General features: G+C 40.1%; 1 protein-coding gene across 9 annotated transcripts in view; it reads left to right on the top strand.

The window, feature by feature from the left end:
• FRMD4B (FERM domain containing 4B) overlaps positions 1 to 25,814 on the top strand; it is a 375,301-nt gene that overhangs the window by 260,703 nt on the left and 88,784 nt on the right. For all 9 annotated transcript variants that reach the window (XM_019711733.2, XM_019711729.2, XM_019711732.2 and 6 more), the window contains one exon: positions 12,235 to 12,319. In XM_019711733.2, the coding sequence (XP_019567292.2) occupies positions 12,235 to 12,319 (85 nt within the window). The remainder of the gene's footprint in view (positions 1 to 12,234; positions 12,320 to 25,814) is intronic.

The raw sequence follows: 25,814 nt of genomic DNA, 5'->3' as shown, positions 1-25,814 counted from the left end.
TTGAATTTGTACAATTCCATGCCTTTAATTTGAACAGAAGATAAAATGCAAACAAATGCTTGCTGAACGAATTATCTTAAAAGTGGAGAAACCTGAGTTCAGCTTACACGCACAGACTGCTGAGAGCAATGCATGGAGTCCTTGATGTACTCTCTAAGCTCTACTTGGGCAAGTCACTTAACCACACATATGATCTCAGTTACTTCCTCCTGAAACGGATGTGTTCAACTAAATCAATGATTTCTTAAAACCAGCCCACGATGGGAATATTTGGTCACATTAATTATTCACACTCTACGATAAATAAAACGTTATGAATAGTAACTAACACCTATATTCCTGTACCTAGCTTAAGAAATAAAATGTTACCAATTTTGCTGAAAGCCCCTCTCCTCACTATTCTGAGTTTGATGATAAATGTTGTTTTCCTGGTCTGAAGCCATATATGATAAAAAATAAGCTCAGATAGTAAATTTATCATAAATCTAAATACATTTTCATAAAGCTAGATCATCCTTAAGAATAGTCCTATGTTCTGAACTTATGTTATTTTTTGGATGTTGAAATATGCTTTGTTTTATGACATGATAGTGGAAGCTTCTTATTTTTCTTTTTGGGAGTTTTTATACTATCATTACCTGGCAAAATCTTGTTGATTTCCACACTTTTTTTTTCTTTTTTTTTTTCAGTCTGCTCCATGAAATCCAAAAGTGTGGTAATAAGATGTCCTGCCTTTTTTCTTTTTTAAGGATTTTTTTATATATAAATTGATTGTGATTGTGAATGGTAGCTGCACCTTACTCAGTAAAAGGAGTGTTAACAACCCTCAATTTGTTTTTTGCTTCCTGCTCTGAAATCTGGTTCAGAATTTCTTTCTTATCACCAGAAATCACGTTTTTAAACCCCAAGAAGGAGGTAGCATAATGGTGATTTGGAGCATAGCTGATAATGGAAAAGTGTACAGAAATCCTAATAAAAAGCGGGGGGAGGGTGTTCTTGGAAAGAGTGTGATGCTGGTGTCCATGGAAATGGAGAACAAGACAAACATAAGCCATCAAGCAACGGGGGAAAATGCGTATTCCTAATTAAGCAGAGATCAGACAATAGAGAAATTCTAATCATGTATTATATATGGAAAATAGCTCAACATAAATCATTTTTTTCACAAAGAATTATCACTGTAAACATTTCAAACTACATAAAAGTATAGAATGAAAAGTAAAAATTATCCCCCGCCAAATAATTCTTCCTTCACCTCCACTCCAAATTTATTCCCATCTTAGAGAAAAATAAGGGTGATAAATTGCTTGGTGACTGACTTTATTTCTTTACTTGGAGATCTTTTATTGGGTAAGTAAAAATCTATTTGTTTGAGCTTCTATAATTTAGCAATCCAGTCTCCTATTAAGCACTTAGGCTGCTTCCAATTATTTACATTAAAATGTAGGCTGCATCTGATATCCTTGCACTCTCGTCTCTGCGCCCATGGAGCGTTTGTGTAGTGTAACTTCCCAGCGAAAACATTATGTCTTTGGAGAATTTAACAAGTACCATTTATGTAGTAACTAGATTTGTGTACTGGTTTTTTGACAGTTAATATCTGATCTATTTTTGGTCTCAAAATACCAGGGCAGGAAACTCTGTCTTCCCTTCTGTACAGTCATTCATACTCGTAAAGCCTCCCTATCTTTTCCGAGCAGGTTCCTGAGATGCCTGCGCAAACTGCTGCTTGCTCATGAGTTTCAGCACTTAGAGTGTTATCTTGAGTGTCCCATAATCACTTGGCATGACTTTCCCTTAACTACTTCATGTTTAAAACCTTTATCAAGTTTTTAATTATTCACTTAATTCTTCCTCCCAACTGTAGAGTGAGATCATAATAGCCTTTGTTATTATTTCAATTAAGTATTTGTTACTCCAATTTAACTAAAGAAATGATCGAGCCAAAGCACACACCAAAGAATTAAGGAAACTGACCCAGGTCACTGAGTGGAATGTCTTTCCTTGGAGGTCTTACACATTTGGTTCCATACATTCGGTGAAGTCCGTTGCCTTCAGAGGTCCTCTGGCTTCCTCTTTTGAGAAAGCAGAACTGTTGGTGATACTTACATCCCAGTAGACACCACCAACAATCCTCTAGGTTGCCTGTGTTGACTAAACATTTAGTCCCTAAAGAATAGAACCAAAGATAGTGTTTGGTTGTGTATAGATATTTGGTCACCCGAGGAACCTCTGGAAATACAGAGGACCTCTTCTGATGTCAGGGTTATTGCCACTCCATCAGCAAGTATGGGGCATTGCCACATGGACACCGAGCCCCCATTCATGGTTGCCCAGGTGTGCGGCCACTGAGTGGTAACACACAGGAGAAGTGGTTCCCAGTGGAAGTACATTACAGGGATGTGCGTCTGTCTTATTTCTTATGCAGTTAGAAGTCTCCAAATGCCGACAATGAGGGTATGTTTAATAAGTTATGGTATTTCTACAGTGAACAATTGGTCACTTTAGTAAAAGAGTTTAGATAAAAAAGTGCATTGCATTTCAGAGCTTCTCCAAGGGGTGGGGGAGCATATCTGAATCATCCTGGGGAGTTTTTTAAACTACACTGCCACACCCCTCCCACTCCCAAATCCCCCGACTCATCCACATTCCTGCCCTGGCGACGAATGTGGTCTTGGGCAAGCTGGTTGTGAGAAGTAAAGAGACATCAAGAGAGACAAAATGATTTTGCAAAGTGTCGGGCGGGAGACCCTGCTCGCTGCGCCATTTGTCGTGCGGGAGACCCTGCTCGCTCCCCCATTTGTCGTGCAGGAGACCCTGCTCACTCCCCCATTTGTCGTGTGGGGCGGCCTGCGGGGTCTCTGGTCCCGCTCCCCACATAAAAACACAAGATACGGTGAGGCCAACAAAAAACACCCACGGAGCCATAAATAGGAGAGCCATACCACCACTGTCTCACTGGAGGCTGGGCCCACCGGACGCCGACCTGCCGTCCGCTTTTCCGCCAACCGACCGACCGATGACTCTTCTCCACTCTCTCCTCTGTTCCTCTCTCTTCGGCCCTCCTCTTCCGCTCTCCTCGGCTCTCCTCTTCCGCTCTTTTCGGCTCTGCTCGGCTCCTCGGCAATCCTCCGTAGTCACAGCAGTTATACCAGTGGCCAATTGGCTAACCGGCCACAGCCGACGGCCAATCAGCCACAGCCGACGGCCATTCACCACCAGAGCCAGTACCCCTTCACGTGAGGCCGAGAGCCTGTAAACTACTCTCTGGGGCTCTGTCCCCACACAAAGTATTATGCAAACATACTAAAATATCATTTTTTAAAATTGAAGCATTTGCGAAAAAGGAAAATACCATATAGTTTTGCTCTTATGAAGTTTCCTCTCTACTGAAATGTAGCATTAAACCTGTGGCAGGCAACTGGGTTAAATATTGATTGTCTCATTGATTCCTGAGCTAACACTGGGGTCCTACAGGTTTGGGATGGTAAGACTTTCTCCTGGTCAGTATCTCCCAGGATGCAGAGAGCAGCTCAGAAACACTTGCTGCTTCTGCATGGAGGAAAGAAAACATTTAAGGTGAGGGCACTTAGTTCCTTTCCCTTTATGAGCTGCAGAATTGAACCATTGTATTTTCTTCAGTTATAAAATCTCAGTGATATCTGCTAAATATGTGCATGATACCTGTGTGTATAGACACCCCATTATTTATGCACCACAATTCATTTAACCAATTCTCTATTTCCATGTGAATCCCAACTCCCCCAGTTTGCTGGTGGACCTCTCCAGACAGGGGTTGTTATCTGCTGCCATAAATTATCTCCTGCAAACACATGGGCCTCTTTGGTAATGCAGCCCAGATGTGAGCATTTGAAAAGCTTGATAGTGAGTGAGCAAGCATTTAAATCAGAGAGCAGGGACTTGGCGTGACCTCATTGGAAAAGCGCCCATTCCCTCAAGGGAGGGCAGTCGGAGGTGTCTCGGGCTGGTACCACCCAGCTCCACACAAAACCAAATTGTTGAAGTCTTCACTCCATTTACTCTTCTGAATACCTCTTGCTTTTTTTCCCTTTCTTTGTGGTCTTCCCTCTCCTCCCCCCCACCCCCCTTACCTTCTCCTCTTTCCAAGTCACTTTTGCTATGCCCTAGGACTATAAGTGGCCATGCAGAGGTAGCCCTAAGCCTTGTCTGCGACACTGGGCTGAGAACTCACCACATCAATGGAGAGTTCTAGTAGGAATGTGGGGGGAAACTGCTATGTTTCTGTCAAAGATGCTGCAAACACAGAGTCTAGGAAAGACTGCTGAATGCCTTTTCAGCACTTCCTGGCCTGGTTCTGGAACATTCAGCCTTTAGAAGGCGTTTAACTGAAGGAAGCATCATGACTACAACATGTGAGTCCCTATCGTTTGGCCTGATTTGTTTTTTTTCTTTAAAGAGCCAAATATATGTAATACAATACAACAGATACAGACTCTGGCGAAGAAATAGATGTATTGATATGGAAAGATGCTCCCAGTATATTCTAGGGAAAAGAAGCAGACCGCAAAACAATATTTGCAGCATGTTGCACTTATGTCAAAATGTAGATGGATAGAATAAAAGTTAAAAATGTAACAGTAGTTAATCTCTGGGTAGAATGACTGTGGGAATGCTTTTTATTTGTTTTTGCTTGTCTATGTATTTTTTGTGCAACGAACATATTACATGAACAATTTTTTTATTCAAGTGTGGGGAGTGATAAAAGGAAGAAAAGTTAAAATGTTTGTAACTGGATAGTAGCGATGAGTTATTCTAAAGCTATCACAGAGTAGGTAATTTACAATCCAGAGAGGACAGGAAAATTCTTCTCTTTGCGGAGGAATGTGATTAAAAGCCCCAGAGAAATTACAGATTCCTCCTACTGTAGGCTCAGCAGAGGCTGTTTGAGGGCATATATGAGTCAGCCAGAGCTCTCTGCCCACCCACCACACTCCCATCTAAATGCACAATATCCCAAACCCAGGAAATGTGACTGTCGGTTGCCTTAATATCAACCGTGACTTCCTAAGAGGCCTAACTCATTCTTGAACTTCCAGGCAATTGGTTAACATCCTCCGTCTTTGAGGATCCAACATTCCTAATTCATGTGAGAGTTCCAGAAAGACATAGAACCCTTCAAAACTCATACTCAATGCCAATTCCACTTTCTTATAGGATTATATTTCTCAGTGTGCTCCTTAATCCAACATCAGACATCTTTTGTGGAATTTGTTCACTCTCCTCTGTAATCTGTCCTCAGGGTGACATCAGAAGGGCAAATGAAAGAATTAGTATTATGAAGGATGCAAAAAGCTATAAGATGCAGAAGTTAAAAGCTTGGCTTTTGGTACAGAGTTTCTCAGTAGCAGCACTTTTGACGTTTGGGGCCAGATAACTCTTGGTTAGGGAGCCATGCTGTGCTGTAAGATGTTTGCAGCATCCCTGACCTCCACCCATAAGATGCCAGGAACACCCTCCAAATCAGGACAATCAAAAAGTGTCTTTAACATTGCCAAATGCACCCCACCCACCGGATGAGAACCTGTGCATTAGCATCATTCTTGAGTTCAAATCCCAACATTTCCATGTGTTAGCTGTGTGGCTCTTGGTACCTCCTATAAAAGGGAGCTGGAGCTGGTGGTATTATAGGGGGCTATTAGAGGACTCTAAGTTATAATAATAACAATAAATGTTAACTATGTTCATGATAGGAATAACAGAGACTGTTCAGTGTGTGAAACATTCCCTAATGTGACTTATTGCCTTTGAACATGGAAGGGTTGGGCCTTCTGGCTCTAAGCCATTCACTTTGGCACTGGGTGGGGGAATCTCATCATTCACCAGGCTCAGGCCCTATCCCACTTAACTCTCCTGCCTCCTTCTCAGGGCACCTGTCTCTACTTTCTTGTGGAATAAGGGAGCACGCTGTGTTGCAGTTCTGAAGGGGAGAAGCAAGCTTGGAATTCACTGCATGACCCTGACACTTCACAGTTGTTTGGGGCAGAGGACTCCCTCCCCTTTTAGACAGGTCACAGCAAAGCCCTTTCCTCCTGGGCCTCTAGCCCTTCCCTGGAGAGCTCAGAAAGAGTGGCCTTATGGGAGAGGAGCAACAGGGCAGGTTTGGACAGGCCTACCTGGAGGGTACTCTCTGGTTCTCCTGGCTATGCCTGGAAATTCGGAAGAGTTTTCCTGACAGGGGAGCACATTACAGAAGCAAATAGTGCTTCCTTTGGGGAATTCCCCAGGACTGCACCCCTCCCAGAAGTTAAAGGGTACCGATGGGACTCCCACAGGCACTGAACAGTGGCATGGAGAAAGTGATGTGCTTGGAGAAAGTGAAATATACTTAAATTACACTGCTATCTTCAGCATACATTATAATTTCAGACTATGACGTTGCAGGGTCATTACAAGCAATAAACAGAGATCTCCCTACTCAGAATGTGAGTTAGGATCTGATCAAAATCTATTTACACAGGTGGCTGCAGTGAGTGACTAAAATAACCCACAATGAATGAATGAAACCTGAAATGAGGCATTTTAATTTAGCCCACATGGAGTGCCAGTCATAAATTCAGCACTGTTCAGAATGCGAAATAATTGAGCACCTCCTGCCAATTCACTTTCTTGGAAGATATCACTCAGACATAGCAAAGGCCCCGAGAACAAAGAAAATGTGCTCAAAAATTGGTAAGAAAAAGTCATAACTGGTCAGAAGAGCATTCATTTCACAGTATTTTCCCATTCTGTGTCAAAATGGGCACTTTTGTAGCATTTTGCTTCCTTGAAAGAAAGAGCTTACAAAAGATACCTGGAATTTCCATTCTTGTCTGTACAGTTAAAGTTTTGAAGAAGTTCCTGTAAGTTAATGCCTTTTGTTACAGTCCCATCCGTAGAGGGCTAATAATATAGTCATAATCACCACCCCTGACTGCTGAAATACATGCCAGCCACCCACTATGTTGAACACGTTTAAAACATCTCTTTGGCCGGCCCAAAGAGATTATATATATATAATTTTTCTGATGTGTGGAGCAAGTGAGGAGAGTGAGGCACTGAGAAGCCAAGCCGCTGACCCAAGGCCCCAGGACCCATCAGTGTTGAAGCATCTCCCCAAATCCATGGTGTTGCCGTTGACCATGATGAAAATATTGGCCACCTATATGTAAGAGACTGCCAACGGACAGCGCATTCCAAGCAACCACAGCGTTCTGCTTTTTGCCATGCATGTGTTGTCATCTGGCTAACAGGCCTGCCTCCCTTCCAAGCCATCGCTGTCATGTCATTGAGGTGTGGTGTTCTATTATCACTGATGAGCAGTTAGGGGAACACCTATCCCATCAAAAAAGGGGAAAAATGCTAATGGGAAGAGCATGAAAAGTAGAGACAAACCCTCCCCAAGTAAATTCTTTTCTCAAGAAATTGTATTTGTTATGTTGTGTGAGATTTGCCTTTAAAACATACACCTAGTTAAAAAGGCTGGGTTCATTTTGAGGCTGAAAATTTAACCATGGCTTCATCATCACAAAATCTTAGTGAAATCATTCACAGTAAGCATGCAGAAAGGAAACAGTATTCTTTTGCCAAAAAAGGGCTGAAACAAAAGGTCTTTATTTTATGAGTCTGGGATAGTCCATTTCATTTCATAAAGAAGCCCTAGGTTTTGTTTTCAGTTCATGGGACATGTTGATAGGTGTGCCTGGGGAGCCATTCTCCCGGAGGACCTTCTGTACTTTTCATACACTCCATAAATATGAAGTCATCACAATGGTCCCCTTGAGTGAGAGATGGGATCGTGGATTCAGAGAGCAGGTAATTGGATGCCTAGGCAGAAAAGTAGAAGGCAACAGGGCAAGTCGCCAGAAAATAGTGGGAAACAAGATAGGGACCTGTTTACTGTAACCAGGGTAGAATCAGGGGCCTGCGCTTCAGAAACAAGGTGAACCCAGTTTCTAGTACAAAGGTATCTGTTCAGAATTGGACAGGCCACAGGTTGATTTGGTGCTCAGCCACCCAGCTCCCTAGCTCCTTGAAGACTCGCAAGATGACTGGTCTGGCTAATATGTCCTTTCCCTGGAATGCCCTTCCTACCTTTGTTACCTGGTGAACTCATGCATTCTTTAAGACTCAGCTCAATTGTCTGAGGAGACACAGTGTCCTGTGACAGACACTGAGACCTATGGGTTTCAATTTGGCAGCCGTCTCCCTCTTGATTCATAAGCTGAGCTCCTTGGGCTCCATTGTATTGTGTACATGTTGTATTTCATTGTCATTGTTACTGTAGGAGAGCATTATATCATATCATTTTGGAATATGAACTTGGAATCCTGACAGGCCCTCATTCGAATCATGGCTCCCCCACCTCCCTCCCTCCTGTATGTCTTGGGAAAGATGCTCTATATTTCAACTGTAAAATGGGTTTATAACTTGCTACCTAACAGTATCTGGTTGTACTGAAGCTTAGAGGAAATGATGCATGTAGTCCTTTGTCTTGTCCCTAGCACATAGAAGCCCTCTACTGATGTGGAATCTTTCATTGCCAGCAATAGGAAGCAATTGTGGCTGACTAACAGAACTGAAGGAAAACTGAGCCAACAAGGCCTCAAAAAGATAGAATAAGATGACAAGATTTGGAATTTACCCGGGAAACAGCTTTTTTAAATTTGAAGGAGTAGTCTCAGGATGGGAAAGTTTTCGCCGAGAATGTAATCTCCCTCCCCTATAAAAGTTCCAGGCCAGACTGGTGGACCTCAGGATCTGTTTACTCCACCAAGATTTGGTGATTCCCGGCTTCTGCAGGGATGTAGAGAGCAGAAACCAATGGACAGTTTCATCAGGGTATTGCTGGCAGAACACTGGGCTCCAGCTACCTTTGGTCTTTGGGTCATTCTCATTATGTTTCTGTTCCAGAATGAAAGAAGCTGACTGGCTGGCTTGAGTCACATGCCCACACCTTGGAGAGGGAGCTCTATTTGAGTAGAAGGACCACACTCAGTCAGCAAGCATTTTTGCATCCAGCCAGTGGCCCCTAAGGCTTTTGGCATATGTGACTCCTGCTGTAGACCACTGTAGCTTTATTTGTTTACACATAAATAAAACTTTTAAAAAAATTTTGGAGACAAAGGGAAAATTTGAATGAGGGCTGGATTTTAAATACTGAGGAATTATTATGAACTTTGTTAGTGTGAAAATTCATTGAGCCTATGCTTTTAATACAGTCCTTCTCGGCTAGAGATAGATATTGAAGTACTTAAAAGTGAGAGGAAAAGAGAATCACCAAATCTTGGTGGAGTAAACAGACCCTGAGGTCTACCAGTCTGGCCTGGAACTTTTATAGGGGAGGGAGATTACGTCCTTGGGGAAAACTTTCCCATCCTGAGACTACTCCTTCAACTTTAAAAAAGGTATTTCCCAGGTAAATTCCAAATCTTGTCACCTTATTCTTTATTTTTTTGTCCACTGGTTCTGGTTCTCCTTTTTGAAGATATGGAGAACAAGGTACTTGTGTATATGTTAACATGGGGAATATTACACTCGTCTTATTTCTCTGTCTATTTTTTAATGTGAGTGAGCTGCTTAGCTTACCACACTAACGCTGGCTCAATGAATGAGCAGAGGCAGCCAGGAGGAGGTTCTGCTTAAGAGCATTGTCTGCAGAGTCAAAGGGACCCAAATCAAGACCTAGCCCCGCCATGTAGGTGAATCTCTCAAACTCAGTTTCTGCATCTGTGAAATGGGGTAATGATAGGTATCTCCCACCCAGGGTTGTTGGGAGAATTAAATGGAACAGCACAGGGAAAGCACTTAGCACATGGCCCTACACATAGGTAAGATCTCAGGAAACATTAACTGACATACTACTGCCACTGCCCTTTCAGGCTGCCTACTAGAAATTTGCTCGTTTTCAGTTGAAAGGGATGAAAGTGCATGCAAAAGCAAAGAAAGCAGGAAACCACCACCACCACCGAATTGAACTTCAAGGTCCTCCAGGATGCAAGGAACTTAGTGGCCCAGGCCATCCCAACCCTACAGCAGCAGCCAGCCTCCTGGTCTTCTGTGTGTCTGCCATCAGAGAGACTCTCTCTGCTTCTGTCCGTCAGCTCCTGATGCTGACTCCTGTTTTTGTTTCCCTGCCTCGTGGCTTCTGCTTAGTGCCTCTCACTGCCTCCAGTTTCCCTCTTGACCTGTCTTTCTAAGACATCATACATGATTGGTCTGTCAATTCCTTATTCCACATAAGGAGCCTCTGTCGGCTGAACTTTCTTATTTCCAGCCTACCTCATAGGCTGCTTGACAGGTTACCTGGCTGCCTTTGAGTCAGGTGACTATCCTTGGTCTGTCCAGCAGTGGCCTGGTTAGGAGAAACTAAACTGATGGGAGAATACCCAGAATATCACCAAAACAAATTCTGTCTGGGTGATAGCCACACTACAAATGCTTAACCACATTACCCAAGAGAGATTCTTTTAACTACAGTATTTTCCCCACCCGGATTTCTTTTTATCCTTCAGAAGTCCTGTTTTTTCCTAGCCTTCACATATAGTTCAAATCCCATCATGTCCTTTAAGCCTTTTTAGCATAATGCAAGTTTTGCTGAGCCACAGTAGTTAGAATTTGACTTCCTGTCACGTGACAGGCACTATACTGAGCACTCCATGTGTGTCTCATTTAAATCACACTCCTAGGTAAGCATCATTATCCCCCTCTAGAGAATAAGGATCTTAGACTCAAACCTAAAGTCACTGTGCCAAGCCACATGGAATTAAATTCCAGAAAATGGATTCTTACTGACAATTGTTAAAATGTATTGAGTGTTTCACATATATTAATTTCATCCTTCCCCAAACCCTGTGAAGTTAAGTGCAGTCATTTTAGAAATGACACAAAGAAGCTAACTAACTTGCCCAAGGCCACACATGGAGGTGGTATTCTATATTCTAGGTCTTTCTGATTCCAAAGCCTATTTACCTCCAACCCCTCCTTTCCCTCTCTGCCTCAATCCTTAACTTTCTCTTCTCACAAACCTAACACTCATCAATCTTCATTAATCTCGTAAGTGAGATAACCCCTTATAAGTAAAAATATAAAGGATTTATTCTCTTTCTGGAACTTCCCTTGATGATTCAACATTTGAGGTGGAATTTTTCAAATGATTTTACCATCACAGTGATAAAATCTTTCATGGCCCTTTTCAATTGTATTTATTTATTAAATGTTTTGTCATTGTTGAAGAGTGTTGGGGGGGAGAGCAGATTCCAAGGCCTATCACGACTTTGCAGCGCCCAGGACAAGCTCCTGGCGCCACTTTAGTCATGCTTTCTCTTCACTCTCACCAGTAAGAGAGGCAGTTCTCTTCCAGGACCCACAATGGGAGCTGTTGAGGCATTACGTGTCTTCATGCATTATTCATCAAGCAGGGCTCCAACACTTCAGCAAAACTTCTGGGCATCCTCTGGCCCTTTTCCCCACCACAAAGCACTGGTCAGCTTCATTGTTTAGGGATTATGAACGCAGAAATGGTGAAGGACTCCCCTCCCTTCCCCACCAGGGGCTGTCAGAGTTCTCCTTAAGGGAGGAACCTACGACCTGTGGCCTCACAGACTGAAGAAGCAAAAGTCTAGGAAAGGGGGTGGGGAGAGCTGGGGCCCAGAATGCTTTGATTTGCATGAGAAAAGACCAAGATTAAGTACTACTGAGAGTTTGGCTTCCAGCCAAGGGAAAGCCCAGAGCCTGGAATGATGAGAGGGAAGGAGGAGGGTGTTACTGAAATTCTCCTGGTAGATGAAAAACGTTGGGCTGCCAGCAGACCTCAAGATTCAGTTGTAGAATGCTTACTCAGCCGACTTCTGCTTTCAGCCCTCAGAGCTCACCTGGGCTTTGTTTGGAAGCTGTCTGGGGTATAAGGAACTCCCAGACCCAGATGTGTGTCAAAGAATGGGCAACACAGCTAAAGCTGGGTTGGCAGTTGGATGCCATTTTGGATTTCACTTTAACTTACCTTCCAACACACACAAAAAACCGAAGAGATTTTATCTACATATATGTGAACATTCATATACATATATACGTGTTGCAGATTTCTTTGAAAAGGGGTAAAAAAAAGCACAAGCATCCCCGTTTCTCAAAATTCTTCCTCTGCTTTTGGGGAAGCTAAATCATGTTGAGGGAAGGAAAGAAACCTGAAGGAACAAACTTCTGTTAACTGTTTTTCAGGTTTTACATTGAGAGCATATCATTTTTAAAGGATAAAACCACCGTGGAGCTGTTTTTCCTGAACGCAAAGTCGTGTGTGCACAAGGTAAGACGCCCGTTCGGTTCAGGGAATGACTGCAGAGGACTGGAGGTATAGAGAGAAACAGTGCTGCCTGTGTTTCCATGTTCAAATGAGAAAAAAAAAAAAAAAAAAAGAAAGCCATAATGTTTTCCGCTGATATCCACCCCTCCCCATGTACCCCCCCAAATGGCAGCTCTTCTCAGATTCTGAGTGGGGAGTCACGCCCACTCAGTCGTCACTGCCTTCAAGACAGCTAAGGACTCCACCCAAACAGCTTAAAGGCCGATCAGTCAGACTGCTGTTGCAACCTCAGAAGGTCCGACCAGAAATCCTGCTTCACAGAGCACGCCCCACATTGATCACACTTCAGAACCAGGATTGTTTAGGAGCCTCTGCTCACAGCCACGTGCTTTAGAGCAATGTTTCAGTCACCTGCAGAGAAGGACCTTTTCTTTTAAATTGGTTTTTATCTGTGTCCAATTCATCGAGGACAGGTTGCTTTTGTAAAATTCAGTAAACTAGAAAAATGGTCCCGTGCGTGGCTGTTGCAGCCATGTCTAATTGCTATAAAAATTTTAAACACTCCCAGTTCTTGTCTTACCTCCTTACAAACCACCATTGCTTCAAAGGCCTCTACTCTGCCCTCCTCAAACCACACCCTCAGCTGGGGTAGGCCTCCTCATCTGGAGCGAGTTCTCCCATCTAGGTTGCGGTCTCAGCACTCAGGATCTCAGCTCCCAGGCCTGTTACCAGCCCCTTCTGCCCAAACGTAGCACCCTAAACCTGAGGCTGGCCAGGGGACAACTGGATGGTGCCTGGCCTGGAGAAACAAGGGGGCAGGCTGAGGGTTAAGGCACCTACAATTGTACTCTTCCTGTAGGCTCCCAAAATGTTAAGGGGGGGCCCACTGCACACACACAGCTTTAATTTATGTCAGACCCAGCAAGAGCAGAGTTTTGTTTGTTTGTTTTACCAACTTTATTGAGATATAATTGACTTCACATATTGAAGTATACAACCTTTGAAGTTTTGACATATATAATACTCGTAAAACAATTACTACAATCAAGATAGTAAATATACCCAGCCACTACAGATCTACTTTTTCTCACAGTTGATTAGTTTACATTTTCTAGAGTTTTATACAAATGCAGTCATACAGTAGATAGGCTTTGTGTCTTCTTTCAGTGAGCATAATTATTTTGAGATTCATCCATGCTGTATGTATCAGTAGTCCATCCCTTTTCATTGCTGAGTAGTATTCCATTGTGTGGCTGTACCTTAAATTGTTTGTCTGTTCACCTGTATTTTCTTTACCATTTTTTCCAGCTTTACTGATATATAATTAACATATAACATTGTGTAAGTTTAAGGTGTATAATGTAATGATTTGATACATTTACATATTGTGAAATGATCCATTCACCTATTGATGGACATTTTGATTGTACTTCTGTGTTTCCCTGAAAATAAGACCTAGTCGGACATTTCAGCTCTAATGCATCTTTTGGAGCAAAAATTAATATAAGACCCGGTCTTATTTTACTATAAGATCGGGTATAATATAATATAATATAATATAATATAATATAATATAATAATATATAATATAATACCCAGTGTTATTTTACTATAATATAAGACCATGTATAATATAATATAATATAGTATAATATAATATAATGAAATATAATACTGGTCTTACATTAATTTTTGCTCCAAAAGACGCATTAGAGCTGATTATCTGGCTAGGTCTTATTTTCGGGGAAACACGGTAGTTTGGGAACTATTACAAATAAAACTACTATGAATATTCATGTACAAATCTTTGTAAAATATATATATATTTATATATATACATATGTACATATATATACATATATATGTATATATATATGTTTTCTTTTCTCTTGAGCAGTGGAATGGCTAGATCATATAGTAGATATATGTTTAACTTTTTAAGGTGCCAAGCTGTTTTCCAAAGTGCCTGTGCCATTTTAAATTTCCACCAGCAGTGTATGAGAATTCTAGCTCCTTCATGTATTTTTCCATACTTGCCATGGTTAGTCTTTTTCATTTTAGCCATTCTAATAGTTGTGTAGTGGTATCTCATTGTGGATTTAATTTGCATTTCCCTGATGCCATATGATATTGAGCATTTCTTATGTGCTTATTTACCATCAATATATCTTCTTTATATTTGAATCTTATGTTCAGTTTTTTGGTTTGTTTTTTTCTTGTATTGAGTTTTCAGAATGTATATATTCTGGGGACAAGTACTTTATGGGTTATATGGATTGCAAATATTTTCTTCCATTCTGTGACTTGTTTTTCATTCTCTTAATGTCTTCAAAAGACTAGAGGGCTTTTATTTTAATTAAGTCCATTTTATCAATGTGTTCTTTTATGGATTGTGCTTTTGATAGTGTGTCTCAGTAAACCTTGCCCAATCCTAGGTCACAAAGATTTTCTCCTGTGTTTTCTTCTAGAAGTTTTTAGAGTTTCAGGTTTTACATTTAGATCTATGATCCATTTTGAGTTCATTTTTATATATGGCACAAAATATGGCTTGAAGTTCATCTATGTGTGTGTGTGTATCTAATTATTCCAGCACCATTTGTTGAAAAGACTATCATTTCTCCATTGCACTGCCTTTGCACCTTTTCAAAAATCAGTTGTCCTTATATATTATATATGGGTTTGTTTCTGGACTCTATTCTGTTCCACTGATCTATTAGTCAACCTTTATGCTGATAACATACTGTTTTCATTACTGCAGCTTTATAATGCACCTTGAAATCAAAACAAACTCCAACTTTGCTCTTTTTCAAAGTTGTTTTATTTATTCCAAGATTTTTTCATTTTCATATGAATTTTAGAATCAGCTTGTCAATTCCTAACAAAAAATAAATCTGCTGAGACTTTTATTAGGATTGTGCTGAATCTGTAAACCAATGTGGGAAGAATTGACAGCTTAAGAGTACTAAATCATCAGACCTATGCACAGGTATAGGTCTCCATCTATTTAGATCATCTTTAATTTCTCTCAGCAATGATTTATAGTTTTCAGTATATAGGTCTTTTGTAAGATTTGTCCCTAAGTGTTTCATATTACTTGATATGATTATAGATTATATCTTTTTATTTCCATTTCTGAATGTTCATTACTAGTATAAAGAGGTACACTTGATTTTTATATGTTGGTCTTGAATCCTACAACCTTGCTACCGTGTTTCCCTGAAATATAATAAGACCTAGCCGGACAATTAGCATTAATGCGTCTTTTGGAGCAAAAATTAATATAAGACCTGGTCTTATTTTACTGTAATATAAGACTGGGTCTATATAATATAATATAATATAGTATAATATAGTATAATATAATATAATATAATATAAGTACTGGGTCTTATATAAATTTTTGCTCCAAAAGACTCTTTTGAGGTGATTGTCCCTCTAGGTCTTATTTTCGGGGAAACACGGTAATCTCGCTTGTTACTTCTGGTAGTTTTTTGCGGATGCTATCAGATTATCTTCATAAATGATCATATCATCTGCTAATATAGTTTTACTTCTTTCCAATCTCAATGCCTTTTTATTAGTTGCCAAATTTATAGGCATCTTTGTTCATAATATTTCCTATTATCCTTCTAACAAGTGTGGTCTGTAGTGATGTTATCTCCCTCAGTCCTGATATTAATAATTGGTGTCTTTACTCTTTTTTTCCAATCAGTCTGGCTAGAAGTTCATCATTATTGAACTTCTCAAGAACTAGCTTTTGGTTTCAATGATTTTCTCTGTTGTTTTTCTGTTTTCTATTTCATTGATTTCTGTTATGATCTTTATTGTTTTTATCTTTTATCTTTATTGTTTCCTTTCTTCTCCTTCCTTTGGGTTTAATTTACTCTTCTTATTTAGTTTCTTAAGGTAGAAGCTGAAATCACCGATTAAAGATGTTTCTTTTCTAATATAAGCATTTACTACCATAACATTTCCCCCTAAGTATTGATGTCATGGTATCCCACAAATTCTATGTTGTGTTTTTATTTTCATGTGCTTCAAAATATTTTCAAATTCTTTTTGATATATCTTCACTGGCACATTGTTATTTAGAAGACTGAAGTTTGGTTTTCAAATATTTGGGGATTTCTAGAGATATTTATGTTATTTATGTCTAATTTAATCCTGTTATGGTTAGTGAATATGCTTTATGTTAATTAAATCCTTTTGACCTTATTGAGACTTGTTTTATGGTCCAGAATAGTCTACATCCTGGCAAATGGTCTAAGTGCAGTTGGGAAGAATGTATATTCTGATGTCATTGGGTGGAATGTTCTCTAATGTTAATTAGGTCAACTTGTTTGATAATGGTGTTCAAGTCTACTATGTCCTGCTAATTGTCCACTGGTATCAACAGAGGTTATTGAAATTGCTAGCTATTATTGTGGATTTTTCTATTGCTCTTTGCAGTTCTATTTGTTGTTGGTTCATATATTTTGAAGCTGTTATTAGGACATAAACATTTAGGATTGCTGTGTCCTTTTGATTATCATTATAAAATAATCCTCTTTATCCTGCTAGTATTCTTTATTCTGAAATCAGCTTTGTTTGACATTAATATAACCACTCCAATTTTTTCTTTTGTTTTTTTAAACTTTTTTATTTATTTAAGTGTGTTTTTCCAGGACCCATCAGCTCCAAGTCAAATAGTTGTTTCAATCTAGTTGTGGAGGGTGCAGCTCACAGTGGCCCATGTGGGGATTGAACCAGCAACCTTGTTGTTAAGAGAACCGCACTCTAACCAATTGATCTAACTGGCCATCCCCCCAAGTTTCTTTTGATAAGGGTTAGCATATTATATCTCTTTTCATCCTTTTAAACTATTTGTGTGTGTATATTTAAAGTGCATGTCTTGTAGACAACATATAGTTGCTTCTTGATTTTTTAAAATCCATTTTGGCAATCTCTGTCTTTTAACTGGTTATTTACACTATTTACATTTAATGTAATTATTGATATGTTTACATTTAAGTCTGTCATCTTGCTATTTGTTTTCTATTTGTCCTATCTGTTCTTTGTTCCTTTTTTCTGGCTTCCTTGGATTCATTGAGTATTTTATGATTCCATTTTACCTCCTTTGTTGGATTATTAGCTATAACTCTTTGTTTGGTTACTTCCATGTTGCTTTAGGGTTTATAGTAGACATGTTTAAGTTATCAAGTCTACCTTCAAGCAATATTATACCATTTCACATGTAGCACAAGAACCTTACAGTAATATATTTCTATTTCTCCCCTCTCTGACTTTATGCTATTGGTGTCACACATTTTACTTTTAGAACTGTTGCACATGTACATGATATTATTTTGGGGCAAACATTTAATTATCTCTGGCTGCTTTTAAATTTTTCTATTTGTCACTGCTTTGAGCAACTTGATTATGAGGTGCCATGATATAGCTTTCTTCATGTTTCTTGTGATTGGTGTTTATTGACTTGTGTGTTTATAGTTTTCATCAAATTTGGAAATATCTCAGCTATTTTGTTCTTTTTTTTTTTTTCCAGCTCCACCAATACCTCCTTTGCAAATTCCAATTACACATTTACTAGGCCATCTGAAGTTCTTCTACAGCTCAGTGATGCTATATTATTTTATTTTTAAAGGAGCAAAGATTTTTATTAAAGAAAAAGTACAGCTCTCTTCCTAGAGGGGGTACCCGAAACTGGGATGCCCACTGGCTGAGGCAAAAGGCTCTTACTTTTATACTTTCTCTTGCAGGCTTGGGGAAGGGAGTTGGCGCCTTCTGATGGATTCTGTCTATCAGATTTGCTCTGTTGCCTAGCCTAAAGGGATTTACGAGATAACCCCTTTACCCCCAGAGCAATTACATTGTTGCCCTGGAACAAATGAGTCATTTCAAAACCTGGAGTTCCAAGATATGGCTGCCTTTGTTTGTTCTACCAGGGACTTCCTTGTTTGCCTAACAGCATGCGAACTAACCTGTCTCAATTCCCCCTTTGAAGACATAACCCTAACTGCCGTTAGGGCATAAGGGCAATGACCGCTCTGGCTGCTTCATGCAGAGGAGGGGTGTAGAAGGGGCCCGCAGCTAGGGCTGGTCCAGAGGTCTATCTAAAGGTCCCCAGTAGATGAGCGAATCCAAGTGAGGTTCCATACTCAGGACCATCTGGAGCTAGGTGGTCTTTGTCTCATGGTCCCATTGTTGTAGTCGCTTGAACCGTCATAGCCAGCCAGTAGGTAATCTGCAAGCTCCTGGCTGGCCTGCGCTGGAGGGAACTGAGGAGGTCTGACAGAGATAGGTCCCAGACCAACATTTCAGTTCTTGGCATGAGATGGAAGGAAGGAAAGCTCTCTTTCAATCCTGAGCAAGCCCTCAAATGATATAGGATTCTGGTGCCAAGAGATCGCGGTCTCACATACCCAAAGAATGAGAATGCGGACTCAGAAGGAGAGGTAGAGGAGCAAAGATTTTTATTAAAGTGAAAGTACAGCTCTCTTACAAGAGGGAGTACCCAAAACTGGTATGTGCCTCTTTTATTTTTATTTAGTTACTTTTTTCTGTGTTTTATTTTGGATAGTTCCTATTCCTGTCTTTAGCTTCATTCATCTTTTGCAGTCTAATCTGCCATTTATCCTATCCTGTATGTTGGTGTTTTTACCTTTAGAAGTTTGATTTGGATCTTTTTTACATCTTGCATGTGACTACTTAATTTTTGAATATATAGGCTACAGTTACAATAATTGTTTTAATATTCTTGTCTGCTTATTCTAATATCTGTGTCGGTTCTGGTTGGTTTTGACTGATTGATTTTTCTCCTCATTCTGGGTCATGTTTTCCTGCCTATTTACATGTCTGGTTATGTTTTATTGGATGCTGGACATTGTTTAATTTTATCCTTTTGGGTGCTGAATATTTTTATATTCTTATAAATATTCTTGACATTTGTTTCAGGGTATTGTTTAGTTAATTGGATGCAGTTTGATATTTCCGGTCTTACTTTTATGATTTGGTAGTCTGGCCTAGAGCTAACTATTCCCCATTACTGAGGCAAGACCTTCCTAAGTCCTCTACTTAATGATTAATGAGGTTTTTCAGTCCAGCTGGTAGGAACAGGCACCATTTCCAGCTCTGTGTGAGGACCAGGCACTCTTCCCTTTCACCCTTTCAGATAGTTCTTTCTCTAACCTTCCTATGCATGCTATGATTCATACTCTGCTGAATACTCAGGGGAAACCCTCTGCAGATCTTCATGATTCTCTCTCCATGTAGCTCTCTTTTCTCTGCCACTCTGCTCAGAAAATTCTATCCATTTTAGTCTCTCAGTTCTGCCTTCTCAATTCAGACAGCCCACCCTGCTCCATCTGTGTTTCCCCTTCATGGCCTGGAAACCTCATGGCAATAAGTGGGGACTATCATGGGGTTCACATCATTGAAGGTTAACTGTCCTCTGTTGCCTGATGGTCATTGTTTTTAAAATTCTTGTTTCATTCATTTTCTGCTTTTTTTAGTTTTTCTCAGGTGAGAAGGTAAATCAGGTTTCTGTTACCCCATCTTGGCCAGAAGCAGAAATATTCAAAGCAGAGTTTTTGGCTAATCCTATGGCGAAATTAAAATGTCCTCAGCCCCAAAGACTTTATTATAGCCTCTCTTTTGTGAGACTTGGGCTTCCTTAGAACTCCAATGGTTAACTGATAAGTAAACACTTATATAACAAATGCAGCATTTACTGAGTCAGGAAAACATTTCATAAACCACAGTTGGTCATCATCTTCTATGTGGAGAAATACAATTACCACTTGTGATATTTTTCACACTCTAGCTGGTTATGGTCCAGTGAAATATTCTTCTTGATTGGTTGTTTGCTCTGTTAATGATGTAAAGAAAGGATGTAAATTTTAACTTGTGATATTTATCTTGTGCCTCTGTTTGCTAAATTCTGCTGGTCTTGAGGAAGTAATGAAAAGCAAAGTTCTTTTAAATTCTACTACATCTTATGAATGTCAGTTCCTGGGAGCTCCTTTCTAAGTGGGACTCACCAAAGAATGTAGAACTTTTACAAAACATAATGTTGTAAGGCACTATGACCTATTACTCTTATTGGGATATATTTTTTAATTCAGTTGTAGGAATTTCGAGTTGAAGATTTTCTATCTAAGTGATATGCAGATGGCTACTAACAAACAATCCCAAGAGACATTACAAGATGTGGTAGATGTAACAAAATCGGGCAGCTATTTGTTAAAGCAGCTTTCAAATGGTTTCTTAGTCATGGCCAAAGGAGTAAATACATTTTATGAGAGCATAACCTCAGCTGTAAAACACATGTAGGGGGATTGTTTAATGGTGAAAGTCAGTCACTGGCAGTGGTAGCTGCTATTAATTCACTGCTCACTGCTAGATCTGAGAATGAATGAGGCTGCCTTCCACACTGTGAAGAGGACATTCTTCCCACCAGTGATGTTTTTAGCACCTCTAATCACCCCATACACACACTTCTTCCTCCCTGCCAGACAGCTTTCCCCAACTGCCAGTTCCTTCCGTCCACTGAGTACAGAAACCTATAGGCAGGAAGAGAAAGCTCTTATTTGCAAATACTGACAAAGCCACAATATCTTTTTACATGTTTGGTTAGTAAGAAATATGATTTGTGATGAAGCTTAATACAGTTGTTGAATCTCTGCATAGCTATGTAAATATGGATTTATAGTCACAGAATTCAGCCCCATGAATATGTTATTTGAAACACTGGATGGTTCCCAGTGGTTTTGTAAATATCATGGCTCACACTGTATAGTGAATAAACCATTAACACTTAAATGTGTTGAAAGAAATATTGTGCCTCATTTCTAAGTTGTAGTATCCCAGGTATCTCTGAAAAAGAGATACAATTTTTTCACTTTTGTTTACTCTAAAACAAACTCTCACATAGGCAGTCCGGTACAAATTGGGCATTCAATGAATTTTTGTTGACTAACTCAGTAAATTAATGGATGCTGTTGATGACCAACGCTTGTTTCCCAAGAAGTCAAGACATAAGCAAAAACAGGAGAGATCCAAGATGGTGAAGTAGATAAACACTGTGCATGCTTCCTTCTGTGAACAAATTAAAGCTACAACTAAATTATTGTATAATTAATCTGGAGAACCATCTGAAGTCTAGCTGCACAGAAGTTTTATAACTACAAATATAAAGAAGAAGCCAAATTGAGACTGGTAGGAGTGGGTGGAGACATGAAACGGACTGGCCCAAAACTTCTATGTGGTAGTTAAAAATCAGGAGGAATATCTCAGCTGTGGAGGTTCCCCTTCGAGGGACCCCAGCCCCACACAAGGCTCCCAGCCTGCAGTACTGGTGCCAGGAGGAGGAGCCCCGACAACATCTGGCTGTGAAAAACTGGGGATTCCAACCATCTTTCTGGGACAGAAGGCTGCAGGAAACCCAGAAGTCCTCTTAAAGGGCCCACACACAGAGTCATTTGCAGGCAGTCACCCCGGGCTCTGGCAGAGGGACCATGACTCGGGGGGCATTGGAGACATATGGGGGGCAGACTGAGGTATGGAGCACAGGATGAGGGCTGGAGGACAGTTGTCATTTTCCCTGTGTGGGGTCCTTCTCCCATGCAGGCAGCAGGTGGGGCCATATTACCTGTGTTGAGCCCTGCCCCCAATGCCCATGGCCAAATCCGAATCTGAGTTGAGCTGGTGAGCTCTGCTAGGACCCTGCCCCACCGTACTTCCCCAACACAGCAGGCACTTTCTCAGTGAGCAGCCAGCTCCACCCTCATAACACTCTTTCTTGGAAAACTCTCAGCGTCTATGAGCATCAGGTAGACAGAAACTGGCCTCGGTGTGCTCTGCAACTTTTGCTGAGTAGCTCCAGGCTCAGCACTGGCACCAAACCACAATTTACATTAACCTGGGGACCACAACTCTTCCCACTCTACTGACTCCCTGAGACTCTTCCTCACCCAACTTGCTTATCACACGAGACTTTATCAGTGGCTGAACCTTAAGGGAGCCAGAAGGTGGCAGGAAGCTGCAGAGCCACTCCAGGCCCTGTACAAGTGACAGCCATCCTCGGTTCACAGCAGGGCCTCTCCCACATGCCTCCAGTTTAGCACAGGCAATGAACAACTGCAGATTGCTGTCTAGCTCTTACCAAGTAGTCCCTGGCTAGTCACAGGCCTTGGGCAACCTGACCCTGCACCAGAGCCCCTCCCAAGAGGCCCCAGAACCAATGTACTTGGAGGTTGGCTTCAGACCACAGTAGAATACTGCCCAATTCACCCACAAGTGGCACATCCAAGGGTCGTCCCAACAGGCACCAGAACCCACTGGGGCAAATCCCACTCAGTGGTGTAAGTCCCTCACACAGCAGCCTGTAAGCTGTGAACATGGCCAGACTCCAAAGCCAGTTAGCCTGAGGGTCAATCCCACCCACTGATGTGCCAATAGCAATCAAGTCTCCATTATAACAGGAGGGTACACACAACCCACACATGGGACACTTCTGGAGTACCTGGAGCATGTGATCAGGGAGACCACGTTAGGGCCCCATAGGGCACCAACTACATAAGTCCACCTGGCCATGACTGGGAGGCATAGCAGATCTACCTAATACATAGAAACAAAGACAGAGAGGCACCCAAAATGAGGAAACAAAGAAACACATCCCAATGAAAGAACAGGAGAAAACTACAGAAAAACAATTAAACAAAATGGAGTCAAACTATCTACCAGATACAGAGTTTAAAACACTGGTTAAAAGGATGGTCAAGGAACTTAGTGAGAACTTCAACAAAGAGACAGCAAGCATAAAAAAAGCACACAGAAACCATAAAAAATAACCAGTCAGGAGTAACTAATACAATAACTGAAATGAAGAATGCACTAGAGGAAATCACCAGCATACTAGATGAAACAGAGGATTGAATCAGTGATTTGGAAGACAAGGTAGCAGAAAACACCCAATCAGAACATGAAAAAGAAAAAAGCATCAAAAAAGAAATGGGGATAGTTTAAGACACCTCTGGGACAACATCAAACATACCAACATTTGCAATCATAGCGGTACCAGAAAGAAAACAGAGAAAGCAAGGGATTGAAAAAGTATTTGAAGAAATAATGACTGAAAACATTCCTAACCTGGTGAAGGAAATAGACATACAAATCCAGGATGCAATGGCAAAGGTGAAAGACAAAGAGAGAATCCTAAAACCAGTAGGAGAAAGACAAGTAACTTATAAGGGAGCTCCCATAAGACTATCAGATGATTTCTCAACAGAAACTTTGCAGGCCAGAAGGAAGTGGCAGGAAATATTCAAAGTGATTCAAAGCAAGGACCTACAACCAAGATTTCTCTACCCAGCAAGGCTATTATTTAGAATTGAAGGACAGATGAAGAGCTTTTCAGACAAGAATAATACGACCAAACCAGTATTACAAGGAATGTTAGAGGGACTGCTTTAAGATGAAGAAAAAAAAAATCAAACTTATGAATAATAAAATGGCAATAGCTACATATCTATCAGCAATTATTTTCAATGCAAATGGATTCAAATCTCCAATTATAAGATATAGGAGGGCTGAATAGATAAGAAAACAAAACTCACATATACTGCCTACAAGCGACTCACTTCAGATTGAAAGACACACAGAGACTGAAAGTAAAGGAATGTAAAGAGATATTTCATGAAAATGGAAACTAAAAAAGCTGGAATATCAATACTTATACCTTAACAACAGACTTGAAATAAAGATTTTAACAAGAGACAAGGAAGGATCCAGTAATCCCACTTCAGGATATTGATCTGAAGAAACCCAAAACACACATCAAGGGGACATGTGCATCCATATGTTCATTGCAGCATTGTTTGCAATGACCAGGATGTGGAGGCAGCCTGGGTGTCCGTCAATGGAAGAATGGATAAAGAGGAGGTGGTACTTATATACAATGTCATATTGCTTGGCCAGGGAAGGGAATGGGTTCTTGCCATCTGTAGCAGCATTAATGGACGTTGAAGGTATTGTGAGTAGTGGAATGTCAGACAGAAAAAGACAGATGCAACGCTTACATGTGGAATCTAAAGAACAAAATAAACAAAACAGAAACAAACTCATAGATACAGAGAACATTGTGATAGTTGCCAGAAGGTAGGGGATTGGGGATGTGGGTGAAAAAGGGGGAAGGGATTAAGGAGGACAAATTGGTTGTTACACAGTAGTCATGGGGATATAGAGTATAGCATAAGGAATATAGTCAATAATATTGTAATAACTATGCATGGTGTCAGATGGGTATTAAGTGTGTAGGGGTGATACTGTAGATGGGAGGGGTTTGGGGACAGTGTGCTAAAGATGAAGGGATTAAGAAGTACAAATTGGTAGTTATATAGTAGTCGTGAGGATGTAAAATACAGTTTAGGGAATATAGTCAGTAATATGGTAATAACTATGTATGGTGCCAAGTGGGTACTAGACATGTCAGGGGGATCACTTCCTAAATTATATAAATGTCTAACCACTGTGCTGTGCACCTGAAATTAACATAAAATAATATGGAATTTCAACTGTAGTTTAAAAATTTTAAAAGGGAGAAAAAGTTGAAGGGGAATAAGAGGTTCAAATTTTCAGGTATAAAACTAATGAGTCATGGGGATGTAACGTACAGCATAGGGAATACAGTCAATATTGTGATAGAGTGGTAGTGCCAGATGGTTGCTGGACTGATAATGGTGATCACTTCTTTAGGTACATAAATGTTGAATAACTTTGGTGTACCCCTGAAACTGATATAATATTGTATGTTAGCTATATTTTAATAAAAATATTGAAACAATAAAGTAAAACAACATAAGTTTTACTAAAAAAGACATCAGGAAAAACAGCTTTATCTGATGCATAATTTCACTAGTTTTGAGTATGAAATGCATCTCGATTTACCAAGAGATTGAACATCAAAAATGCTAAAAATTTCTTTTTTTTTGGATATTACTGAATAACATTTAGTAAGCTGTAGTAACTCTAATTACCGGTTTTAATCAACAAATGAATAAGAATTATTCCGTAAAGAAAAAAAATTCACATCATTTAATATTTAAAAAATGTCAAAAGCCCATTGGATTTTTCTCTAATCTTTTTATATGTCAATTAAAGGTCACTAATAATTTTATAGAAAACTAGTTCTGGTTGACTTCAATCAAGCATGGCTAGAGCTAAGTACATGTAAGAATATTTATTCAACCATTGTTTATTGGATGCCTGGTACCTGCCAGCACTATTCAGGCTGTTTATAACTGAAAATGCTGTGAAAGTTTCTGATTTTTCTTCTGGTATTTTTTTAAAGAAATAACTGTGGTTTATTTACTCTTATGGAATATTAGAAACATTAAAAATACACAATATGAATCAATGTTAGAAACCACAATTTTTTATTAAAGTATAGTTGTCATATATTATATTAGTTTCAAGTATAAAAGACAATACCTATATACCTTAT

The sequence above is a fragment of the Rhinolophus sinicus genome, linkage group LG10, assembly GCF_036562045.2.
Source record: "Rhinolophus sinicus isolate RSC01 linkage group LG10, ASM3656204v1, whole genome shotgun sequence".
Classification (NCBI taxonomy): Eukaryota; Metazoa; Chordata; class Mammalia; order Chiroptera; family Rhinolophidae; genus Rhinolophus; species Rhinolophus sinicus.
This window is presented reverse-complemented; position numbering and strand designations above follow the sequence as displayed.